General features: G+C 44.1%; 1 protein-coding gene across 1 annotated transcript in view; it reads left to right on the forward strand.

Annotated features, from left to right (window-relative positions):
* Positions 1-13211, forward strand: part of fto (FTO alpha-ketoglutarate dependent dioxygenase) — a 58965-nt gene that overhangs the window by 43906 nt on the left and 1848 nt on the right. Inside the window, exons 5-6 of the mRNA XM_070439852.1 lie at positions 8422-8501; positions 8703-8846. Of these exons, the coding sequence (XP_070295953.1) occupies positions 8422-8501; positions 8703-8846 (224 nt within the window). The remainder of the gene's footprint in view (positions 1-8421; positions 8502-8702; positions 8847-13211) is intronic.

Below are 13211 nucleotides of genomic sequence, written 5' to 3' on the forward strand. Positions count from 1 at the left end.
CAGTGTTTTTATATGAGACTCCATCATGAGGGAATGAATGAGATCTGACAGGTTTGTTGATATGAGACCTCCATCATGAGGAATGAATGAGATCTGACAGTGTTTGTTGATATGAGATCTCCATCATGAGGGAATGAATGAGAATCTGACAGTGTTTGTTGATATGAGACCTCCATCATGAGGGAATGAATGAGATCTGACAGTGTTTGTTGATATGAGACCTCCATCATGAGGAATGAAGATCTGACAGTGTTTGTTATATGAGACCTCCATCATGAGGGAATGAATGAGATCTGACAGTGTTTGTTATATGAGACCTCCATCATAGGAATGAATGAGATCTGACAGTGTTTGTTGATATGAGACCTCCATCATGAGGAATAAATGAGGCTGACAGTGTTTGTTGATATGAGACCTCCATCATGAGGAATGAGATCTGACAGTGTTTGTTGATATGAGACCTCCATCATGAGGGAATGAATGAGATCTGACAGTTTTGTTGAGATGAGACCTCCATCATGAGGAATGAATGAGATCTGACAGTGTTTGTTATATGAGACCACCATCTTGAGAATGAGATCTGACAGTGTTGGTGATATGAGACCTCCATCATGAGGGATTGAATGAGATCTGACAGTGTTTGTTATATGAGACCTCCATCATGAGGGAATGAATGAGATCTGACAGTGTTTGTGATATGAGACCTCCATCATGAGGGAATGAATGAGATCTGACAGTGTTTGTGATATGAGACCTCCATCATGAGGGAATGAATGAGATCTGACAGTGTTTGTTGATATGAGACCTCCATCATGAGGGATTGAATGAGACTGACAGTGTTTGTATATGAGACCTCATCATGAGGGAAGAAGAGATCTGACAGTGTTTGTTATATGAGACCTCCATCATGAGGGAATGAATGAGATCTGACATTTGTTATATGAGACCTCCATCATGAGGGATTGAATGAGATCTGACAGTGTTTGTTGATATGAACCTCCATCATGAGGGATTGAATGAGATCTGACAGTGTTGTGATATGAGACCTCCACATGAGGGAATGAATGAGATCTGACAGTGTTTGTATATTGAGACCTCCATCATGAGGGATTGAATGAGATCTGACAGTGTTTGTTATATGAGACCTCCATCATGAGGAATGAATGAGATCTGACAGTGTTGTTATATTGAGACCTCCATCAGGAGGAATGAATGAGATCTGACAGTGTTTGTTATATGAGACCCATCATGAGGGATTGAATGAGATCTGACAGTGTTGGTGATATGAGACCTCCATTAGGAGGGAATGAATGAGATCTGACAGTGTTGGTGATATTGAGACCTCCATAATGAGGGATTGAATGAGATCTGACAGTGTTTGTGTATATGAGACCTCCATCAGGAGGGAATGAATGAGATCTGACAGTGTTTGTTGATATGAGACCTCCAACATAGGAATGAATGAGATCTGACAGTGTTTGTTATATGAGACCTCCATCATGAGGAATGAGATCTGACAGTGTTTGTTGATATGAGACCTCCATCATGAGGAATAATGAGATCTGACAGTGTTTGTTGATATGAGACCTCCATCATGAGGGAATGAGAATCTGACAGTGTTTGTTGATATGAGACCTCCATCATGGGATTGAATGAGATCTGACAGTGTTTGTTATAGAGACCTCCATCACGAGGGAATGAATGAGATCTGACAGTGTTTGTTGATATGAGACCTCCATCATGAGGAGATGAATGAGATCTGACAGTGTTTGTTATATGAGACCTCCATCATGAGGGATTGAGAGACCTGACAGTGTTTGTTGATATGAGACCTCCATCATGAGGGATTGAATGAGATCTGACAGTGTTTGTGATATGAGACCTCCATCATGAGGAATGAGATCTGACAGTGTTTGTTGATATGGGACCTCCATCATGATGAATGAGATCTGACAGTGTCTGTTATATGAGACCTCCATCATGTGGAATGAGATCTGACAGTGTTTGTTGATATGAGACCTCCATCATGAGGAATGAGATCTGACAGGTTTGTTATGAGACCTCCATCATGAGGAAGAGATCTGACAGTGTTTGTTATGAGACCTCCATCATGAGGAATGAATGAGATCTGACAGTGTTTGTTGATATGAGACTCCATCATGAGGGATTGAATGAGATCTGACAGTGTTTGTTATATGAGACCTCCATCATGAGGGAATGAATGAGATCTGACAGTGTTTGTTGATATGACCTCCATCATGAGGGAATGAATGAATCGACAGTGTGTTGATATGAGATCTCCATCATGAGGGAATGAATGAGATCTGACAGTGTTTGTTGATATGAGACCTCCATCATGAGGGAATGAATGAGATCTGACAGGTTTGTTGATATGAGACCTCCATCATGAGGAATGAGATCTGACAGTGTTTGTTGATATGAGACCTCCATCATAGGAATGAATGAGATCTGACAGTGTTTGTTGATATGAGACCTCCATCATGAGGAATGAGGATCTGACAGTGTTTGTTGATATGAGACTCCATCATGAGGATTTGAATGAGATCTGACAGTGTTTGTTATATGAGACCTCCATCATGAGAATGAGATCTGACAGTGTTTGTTATATGAGACCCTCATCATGAGGGATTAATGAGATCTGACAGTGTTTGTTGATATGAGCTCCATCATGAGGAATGAGATCTGACAGTGTTTGTTGATATGAGACCTCCATCATGAGGGATGAATGAGATCTGACAGTGTTTGTTATATGAGACCTCCATCATGAGGGAATGAATGAGATCTGACAGTGTTTGTTGATATGAGACCTCCATCATGAGGGAATGAATGAGATCTGACAGTGTTTGTTATATGAGACCCCATCATGAGGGATTGAATGAGATCTGACAGTGTTTGTTGATATGAGACCTCCATCATGAGGGATTGAATGAGATCTGACAGTGTTGTGATATGAGACCTCCATCATGAGAATGAATGAGATTCTGACAGTGTTTGTTGATATGAGACCTCCATCATGAGGAATGAGATCTGACAGTGTTTGTTGATATGGGACCTCCATCATGAGGAATGAGATCTGACAGTGTCTGTTATATGAGACTCCATCATGAGGAATGAGATCTGACAGTGTTTGTTGATATGATACCTCCATCATGAGGAATGAGATCTGACAGTGGTTGTTATATGAGACCTCCATCATGAGGAATGAGATCTGACAGTGTTTGTTGATATGGACCTCCATCATGAGGAAATGAGATCTGACAGTGTCTTGTTAATGAGACCTCCATCATGTGGAATGAGATCTGACAGTGTTTGTTGATATGAGACCTCCTCATGAGGAATGAGATCTGACAGTGTTTGTTATGAGAACCTCCATCATGAGGAATGAGATCTGACAGTGTTTGTTATGAGACCTCCATCATGAAGGAATGAATGAGATCTGACAGTGTTTGTTGATATGAGATCTCCATCATGAGGATTGAATGAGATCTGACAGTGTTTGTTATATGAGACTCATCATGAGGGAATGAATGAGATCTGACAGTGTTTGTTGATATGAGACCTCCATCATGAGGGAATGAATGAGATCTGACTGTTTGTTGATATGAGATCTCCATCATGAGGGAATGAATGAGATCTGACAGTGTTTGTTGATATGAGACCTCCATCATGAGGGAATGAATGAGATCTGACAGTGTTTGTTTATATGAGACCTCCATCATGAGGAATGAGATCTGACAGTGTTTGTTATATGAGACCTCCATCATGAGGGAATGAATGAGATCTGACAGTGTTTTGTGATATGAGACCTCCATCATAGGGAATGAATGAGATCTGACAGTGTTTGGTGATATGAGACCTCCATCATGAGGAATGAGATACTGACAGTGTTTGTTGATATGAGACCTCCATCATGAGGGAATGAATGAATCTGACAGTGTTTGTTATATGAGACCTCATCATGAGGGAATGAATGAGTCTGACAGTGTTGTATATGAGACCTCCATCATGAGGAATGAGATCTGACAGTGTTGTTGATATGAGACCTCCACATGAGGGAATGAATGAGATCTGACAGTTTTGTTATATGAGACCTCCATCATGAGGGAATGTAATGAGAGCTGACAGTGTTTGTTGATATGAGACCACCATCTTGAGGAATGAGATCTGACAGTGTTGTTGATATGAGACTCCATCATGAGGGATTGAATGAGATCTGACAGTGTTTGTTATATGAGACCTCCATCATGAGGGAATGAATGAGATCTGGACAGTGTTTGTTGATATGAGACCTCCCATCATGAGGGAATGAATGAGATCTGACAGTGTTTGTTGATATGAGACCTCCATCATGAGGGAATGAATGAATCTGACAGTGTTGTTGATATGAGACCCCCATCATGAGGGATTGAATGGAATCTGACAGTGTTTGTTATGAGACCTTCATCATGAGGAAGGGAATGAGATCGTACAGTGTTTGTTATATGAGACCCCATCATGAGGGAATGAATGAGATCTGACAGTGTTTGTTATATGAGACCTCCATCATGAGGATTGAATGAGATCTGACAGTGTTTGTTGATATGAGACCTCCATCATGAGGATTGAATGAGATCTGACAGTGTTGGTGATATGACCTCCATCATGAGGGAATGAATGAGATCTGACAGTGTTTGTTATATGAGACCTCCATCATGAGGGATTGAATGAGATCTGACAGTGTTTGTTATATGAGACCTCCACTCATGAGGAATGAATGAGATCTGACAAGTGTTTGTTATATGAGACCTCCATCAGGAGGAATGAATGAGATCTGACAGTGTTGTGAAATGAGACCTCCATTAGGAGGGAATGAATGAGATCTGACAGTGGTTGGTGATATGAGACCTCCATAATGAGGATTGAATGAGATCTGACAGTGTTTGTTATATGAGACCTCCATCAGGAGGGAATGAATGAGATCTGACAGTGTTTGTTGATATGAGACTCCAACATAGGGAATGAATGAGATCTGACAGTGTTGTTATATGAGACCTCCATCATGAGGAATGAGATCTGACAGTGTTTGTTGATATGAGACCTCCATCATGAGGATTTGAATGAGATCTGACAGTGTTTGTTATATGAGACCTCCATCATGAGGAATGAGATCTGACAGTGTTTGTTGATATGAGACCTCCATCATGAGGAATGAGATCTGACAGTGTTTGTTGATATGAGACCTCCATCATGAGGGATTGAATGAATCTGACAGTGTTTGTTATATGAGACCTCCATCATGAGGGAATGAATGAGATCTGACAGTGTTTTGTTGATATGAGACCTCCATCATGAGGAATGAATGAGATCTGACAGTGTTTTAATGAGACCTCCATCATGAGGGATTGAATGAGATCGACATGAGTGTTGTGATATGAGACCTCCATCATGAGGGAATGAATGAGATCTGACAGTGTTGGTGATATGAGACCTCCATCAGGAGGAATGAATGAGATCTGACAGTGTTTGTTATATGAGACCTCCATCAGGAGGGAATGAATGAGATCTTGACAGTGTTGGTGATATGAGACCTCCATCAGGAGGAATGAATGAGATCTGACAGTGTTTGATGATGAGACCTCCATCATGAGGATTGAAGAAGATCTGACAGTGTTTGTTATATGAGACCTCCATCAGGAGGGAATGAATGAGATCTGACAGTGTTTGTTGATATGAGACCTCCATCATGAGGGATTGAATGAATCTGACAGTGTTTGTTATATGAGACCTCCATCATGAGGAATTAATGAGATCTGACAGTGTTTGTTGATATGAGACCTCCATCATGAGGAATGAGATCTGACAGTGTTGTTATATGAGACCTCCATCATGAGGGAATGAATGAGATCTGACAGTTTGTTATATGAGACCTCCATCAGGAGGAATGAATGAGATCTGACAGTGTTGGTGAGTATGAGACCTCCATCAGGAGGGAATGAATGAGAATCTGACAGTGTTTGTTATATGAGACCTCCATCATGAGGGATTGAATGAGATCTGACAGTGTTGGTGATATGAGACCTCCATCAGGAGGGAATGAATGAGATCTGACAGTGTTGGTGATATGAGACCTCCATGAGGGATTGAATGAGATCTGACAGTGTTTGTTTATATGAGACCTCCATCATGAGGGAATGAATGAGATCTGACAGTGTTTTGTTGATATGAAGACCTCCATCATGAGGGATTGAATGAGATCTGAACAGTGTTTGTTATATGAGGACCTCCATCAGAATAGAGGAATGAATGAGATCTGACAGGGTTGGTGATATGAGACCTCCATCATGAAGGAAAATGAGATCTGACAGTGTTTGTTATATGAGACCTCCATCAGGAGGGAATGAATGAGATCTGACAGTGTTTGTTGATATGAGACCTCCATCATGAGGGAATGAATGAGATCTGAGTGTTTGTTATATGAAAGACCATCATCATTGTGATATGGACTATGGGAATGAATGAGATCTGACAGTGTTTGCGTGATATGAGACCTCCATCAGGAGGGAATGAATGAGATCTGACAGTGTTTGTTGTTATGAGACCTCCATCAGGAGGGAATGAATGAGATCTGACATTGTTTGTTATATGAGACCTCCATCATGATCATGACCTCCATCATGACCTCCGTCATGACCTCCATCATGAGGGATCATGAGACTTCCATCACTGATCCTGCTGCTGGACAGAGATTGGTAGATAGAGGACCTGGCAGTCTGTTTAGTTGGTGTGGAGCAGCAAATGTGTTTTTATGGTGCAGAATGGTTTGCTACAGTGTATTGGAAGAATATGAGAAGTTTATAATCGCAGTGACTGGCTGGTGTGGGAGCACAGTGGGATGACTTAGTCACAATTTATGACATTGTTTAGATGGCACACCATCTGTGGGCTATCACAGGGATCAAACGTTAACTTGCTACCGAGCTCCTGTGTGTATCAGACACACACATGTTTTTTCTCTTAGAGATGATTCTGAACTGAAGACACGTGTAACCACGTTAACTCTTATCCTATTTGTGATAGTTATTTACTCTGTGTTTGCTGTATCATGTATTTCATGTACATTGGAATTGGTTGAGTGTTAGTTCTTTTGTGACTAATAAATTCTACTAGTTGAATTGAGAGGATGTGTTCCTCATTGTACAGAGTATTGTTTTGGTTGACTGTCTATTATGTAGTAGGTCTATTGATTGTTGGTATTTACACTATACACATAGCACATGCTTGGGTACCACCTTGACATCTCTGATCTACTTGCCTCAAATGAATGCTAGAACATTGGTCGCCAGGATTAGCTATTTGTATCTAGCCTCTTAATAACTGCATAACGCTGCAAGATAGACACATGTTCATTATAGTCATACTGAGTTGGTGGTGCAATTGTTCACCATCTTGCTAGATCCTCCAGAGACGAACAGGGTCTGTTGCATTTATTCACATAATAATGGAGTCAGATTGATACATGTAGTTTATTATTATTCAACATAGTTTCCACCTACATAATGGTGTGCKCTAATGAATACACCCATGCCCTAACCTGTCCTGAACCACTGACACCTTGAAACAGGTCACTTTTCAGTGAACAGTGGTACACTTGAGAGGCTGTACTATTGTACTGTTAACAATCTAATGGCCAACATTTAACATGTTTGTGAAAATAAGTAGATCATTAGCAGAAATATTAGCATTTCAGGTAAAAAATGAAAACACCTCTGAAACGGGATAAACCAGTTAATGAGAGGTGTTGCAACTTGTGGCTAAAGCTGGAACTAGGCCATCACACACTTACCTAAGAAGCCAGTGTAACAACAGTGGTGGTGAGCGACTTACAGGAGCAATTAGGGTTATGTGCCTTGCTCAAAGGCACATCGACAGATTTTTCACGTAGACTCTGGTGATAAGCAGACTCTGGCATCTGTGCTCTTATATAATAGAAGGCGTTGACGTTTGATAGGATTAGCGATWGCATTGTTAGGTTAGCAAGAAATGTTTGAAACMATCCATCTGTTTGAGTGGGGAGAAATGGTCCGACAAGGTGATAACTCAGGCACATCATAACAAAGAGGCAAAAGTTATTAAACAGACATTTCAATTATATTTTCGATCTTCATTCCACTAGTGGACAAGTGTGGTGTGGTGTCTCGTGTCCTAACAAAGGTTAAAACAGAATGAAAACATTTGGCATTTGTGTAGGCCTATATTACATTTACATTTACATTTAAGTCATTTAGCAGACGCTCTTATCCAGAGCGACTTACAAGTTGGATTCATAGTAAATTGTTGTGAACATCATTGCCTCTTAATATTTGGGATAGTTGACTGGTGTTGGTTGTGTGGTGACTGTGGTGTGTCCTCCTCTGTCCCCAGATGATCTGAACAGGACCCATCAGCACTGTGTTCTGGCTGGAGACTCGGCCCGCTTCAGCTCTACACACAGAGTGGCGGAGGTGAGGGGGGTCTGGGGTACACTGGGGGCTTGGAGACCCTGGCCTGATTCTAATAATGATTMATTTATTTTATAGGATACCGTATATTCCATTACCTTTCTTTAACAGATTCTACCTTCTATTCTAGAATTCCAAGAGGCCCTTATGCTCCCAGAATACATGCATTATCTRCCAACCTTTTTTGACTGTCTGTCCTCACAGTGTTCCACCGGGACCCTGGACTACATCCAGTCTCGCTGCCGGGAGGCCCTGTCTAACCTGAGCACAGACCCAGAAACAGGGACCCACAGCCTTCTCTCCCTGCTGCCAGCTACCCTGCAAGGCTACGAGGAGATACACAACGAGGTGGGTGTGTGTGACTGTGTGTGACTAACTTTTGGGGTTCTACGATAGGCCTAACTTTGTGTCCTACCTACACTCTTAGAAAAAAAGGTGCTATCTAGAACCTAAAAGGGTTTTTCGGCTGTCCCCATAGGAGAACCCTTTTTAGTTCCAGGTAGAACTTTTTTGGTTCCAGGTAGAACCCTTTTGAGTTCTGTTTACACAGAGGGTTCTACATGGAACCCAAAAGAGTTCTACCTGGAACCAAAAGGGTTATCCTATGGAGACAGCCGAAGAACCCTTTTGGAACCCTCATTCAAGGAAAGGGTAGTTGTGTATAATCTTTCCCTTTCTACTTTCGGTCACATCTTGTTAACCAGGGATAAGGCCCTTCCATAGGAAAATAAAGAGGTTGTCAACYTTTAAGTTGACATCATTCATAGCTACCGTGGGTATTTATGTTATGGGAGAAATATTTCATAAGTCCAGGTTGCTCTTGTTTGTCTAAGGATCGAGATCATGGCCTCTTTCACACAGAACAATCAGTGAATCTGGCTCCGGGGCCCTGAGACCCTATGGGGGCCGTTCACGCTTTACAGTGGCAGCTTGCTCAATACAGCGTTCTGCAGCCCAGCCTGCCCCTGACTGCCAGGGGCTAATGGTTAAAATAGCACTTCACCTCTCCCCCTCCGCATGTGTTATCCTCACTACTCCCAGGTAACCACAGCAGCGGGCCGAGTCAGGAACCACACGGGACGCCATGACAGATGAGCTTGGCGTGAGGTTGTTTAAAGGTTGTAGCCAGTATTAATTATTCAGACAATATGAGAGCGCGAGAGAGAGAGAGAGGTATAGAGAGGGGTATAGAAAGAGATAGAGGGAGAGGCCTAGCCAACACCTGGTCTCCATCGCAGAGAGAGAACACCTGCTCACAGCGCAGCACCACAGGATTACCCAGTGTAGGCCTGGCTGGGGGGCGCACGCCGTTTATTTAGGAAAACAGGAGGCTATTTATAAAAGGCTGGGAGAGGAGGGGATGGAGCMCTCTCTCGGGGGCCTGGCCCCGCTCTACTCTACCTGGCGTCCCCAGGACCACGATGATGGATTGGGCCATTTGTTCTGAGTTGCCCATGAGGGCAGAACATCCACTTAAATGATGTGTTGTTGGCAGAGTTATTTATTATGACGGCTAGTTTTGGCGGTTAGCGGGCGCATATTGCATGGGTCGTGTTTGACATGGACGACCGTAGAGCGAACAAGCAGAGGCTCGTCAGACAGGCTGACCTGACCAACACCTTATGGGCATTTCCTTAAAAAGTGATAAACAGGAGATCGACCGGCCGGCCGGCTGCCTGGCTGATGCTGATGTACTGTGTGATGTGTATGCTTAGAGGGGGTTTGACAGTCGTTTGGGTAGGGATAGAGGGGGGAAGGGGGGTYTTTAGGGRTGTGYTGGGGATGAAGCTGAACATCAGCCATCTGAGGAACGTGTGTTCAGGGAGAGGGGGAGAATGTTAATAGCCAGAGGAGGGAGTTGAAGCAGGGGTTGATGGGTAGAGGACAGGAGAACAGCACCTGGCATAGCAGAGAGAGAGAGACCGTTTTCTAGCTGATTCTAGGCCCTCCTGTTCTCTCTACTCTAATCTTCCTGTCTGTGTGTTGGAACGGTGGAACGAACATGGGGATAGCATCGCATCACAGCCCATCGCCACACGGCCCTGTGTGTGTGTTTGGCTTTGAAATGCTAATCCCAGACACGTCTTGTCTCATCGTGTCACTTCCCAGGTGGGTGTGTGACAGTGTGCCCTCTGGGACCCCCCTAATGAAGCCTGTCCCTGCTCAGTAAATATTGGAGGGAGGGACACACTAAGTAAGTCCCACATGTCTGGTTCTGCTAGAGATGGGGGAAGGTAAAGTACAAGTGTAATCAGCCAGGTAGTTCCTCTGACCTTCCTCTGTCCTGTACAGTATGTTTTCCAGGCCAGGCCTCTCTCTCCCTAGTGAGTAACAGTGTTTGTCAAGTAGCTAAAAGCCCACACCACTCTTCCTTGTGGAGTCAGAGAGTTTGTGACTTACCTGTAGGGAACAGTTTTTTCTTATCCTATTTTCAGTTGAGAAAGAATGTAATTGAAATGTGTAATTTGGAGCATATTATTGTCTATAGGCCTATAGGTGAGCAAGGACAGGTTGTGTGAGTGAGTCTGTGAGTACAGTTTGTATCTCCTCAAGGTATGTGTGAGTGTGTCCTTGTCTGTAAGTGTGTCCACGGTAGCCAAGGTGTGATGAGTGTGAAGTGTGTCCTTGTCTGTAAGTGTGTCCATGGTAGCCAGGTGTGATGAGTGTGAAGTGTGTCCTGTACCTCTGGAGACAGGGAACAGGGGACAGTGCTCAGTGCTCCTGGTTGATGTGATGTGGGAGCAGGTCCAGGAAAGTAAACAGAAAGAGGCAGGTTGATATCGATCCGTCTCTCATCAGCTCCTACCTCGAGGGCCGCACGGCATGGAACAGCCGGAAATTGATTGGTCAAGTCCGCTGGGGGACCACCGAGAGGTGTGGAAAAACCCTGCTTCATTAAATACTGAAAGGGACTACTTGGCTTTGACTCCTGGGTCGCCATGGTGAGTGGGAGGRRGAGCGGAGTGCTAATGTGCAGTTAGCACGTCCGTCACCTGGAGAGATGACAGGAGACACCACAGGGGAGGGACCCCTCAGTCTCCCTGCTCCCAGAACCCAGAGCGGGCTAGGCAGAGGAGAAAATCTAGCCTAACGARMGCGATGACTCTCTCCATCTCTCTCTCCCGCTCTCTCTTTCGATCTCTCTACCTGGGCAGGTGGCATTTAGTCAGTGTTCCCCTCTCAGTAACTCACAGCCGGGCGGCTCAGGCTCCAAATGCCAGGCATCCCACAGATGCCGCAGTCGCCTGGCTTTGAGGCTGCCATCGCCATGCTCCGCGGGGGCTAGGAGTCCATGTCGGCTCAAAGCAGAGCCACAGGCTGTGTTCCCTCAGTAAAGGACAGACGGACAATCAGAGAGAGAAGGGGAGCAGTGGGTGGAGGTAGAGAAAGGACAGTCTATGTTTGTCCRCTCTCTRMRMRTMTMMWGWGTGTGWGKMSWYRWSTMRWKYYGGGGGGGAGTGYAGTAYTGGAGGGTTGAAGAGCCATAAAGCCTGACATTTGTTTGAAGGGTCTGTTGTATGGAGTGGTTGTGAAGGTGCTGAACCGTGCTATGGCCCATGTACCCCCCCGTACGTMACCCAGCCCCTGCATGTCAAACCACTGTGATCAGCCCCCTTTGGATCCAAAATGGCGGTCAGTTTCTCMGTATRCTGTGRCACTGCATAGCCTAGAAGGCCAGCCACTGAACAAAGGGTGAAGTGGAAATGGCTTTGTATTCTTGTCATCTTCTTCCTCTGTATTGTGCTTATGTGTTATAGAGCTAATATAACACTGTACCATACATACTAATGCCCCCTACAAGAACAATACACAGACTAGTAGTTGGAGATGAACAGTAGGTCTTGTAGTCYCTTTCACATTTGATATGCAACTCTTTTGTACTCCTCACCTTGTGTTCTACAGTTGTCTATGTCAAATGAAATGGTGTATGTATTGTTGGGAGGATGATACTGGAACAGTGCTTTGTAGGATGTTTTGGGGAGGGCAACTCAGAGCGCCTTGCATTTGCATCACCGGCATTTGGGGCAATCTCTGACACACACACTTTCTCAGACAAACACACACACACACACACACACACATACACATCCATACCCCTGGCTACGTGACGTGTCCTTGTGAGGATTAAATCAGCACTTCAAAAGAGCTGAAAACATAAACACTCCCAGTGGAGGAGAGGTGAGCCGCTCTGCAGAGTAAACTGTCATTCCCCTGCGGAGCGAGGGAGGAGGAGGAGGGGAGGAGGAAAGAGGAGTGAGGAGAGGGTGGAGCAATGTGGGGTATAGGCGTCTAGGGTCGGGTTGGTTTGGGAAATGGGGGTCGAGGGGTGTATTGTGAGAGGGGTGTATTGTCTATTCTCATAGGGATGACCATCTGTGTAAACAGACATTCTAGTAAGTCTCTACTCCAGTACACTTCATTCTCTACACATATCTGATTAGGGGAAATCCCCAACAGACAGAAAAAAAAGAGAGAGATTCCATTCTTTGCACCTCCATGTCTTTGATACCTCCATGTCTTGTGTACTCATGCTACCTCATGTCTTTGCTACCTCCATGTCATTTGCACCTCCATGTCTTTGTACTCTCCATGTCTGTTGTACCTCCATGCTTTGCACCTCCATGTCTGTTGCACCTTCCATGTCTTTGCACCTCCATGTCCTTTGCACTCCATGTCTTTGCAACTCCATGTCTTTGCAAGTTGCGCTTCCCA

The sequence above is a fragment of the Salvelinus sp. IW2-2015 genome, unplaced genomic scaffold (assembly GCF_002910315.2).
Source record: "Salvelinus sp. IW2-2015 unplaced genomic scaffold, ASM291031v2 Un_scaffold1969, whole genome shotgun sequence".
Lineage (NCBI taxonomy): Eukaryota > Metazoa > Chordata > Actinopteri > Salmoniformes > Salmonidae > Salvelinus > Salvelinus sp. IW2-2015.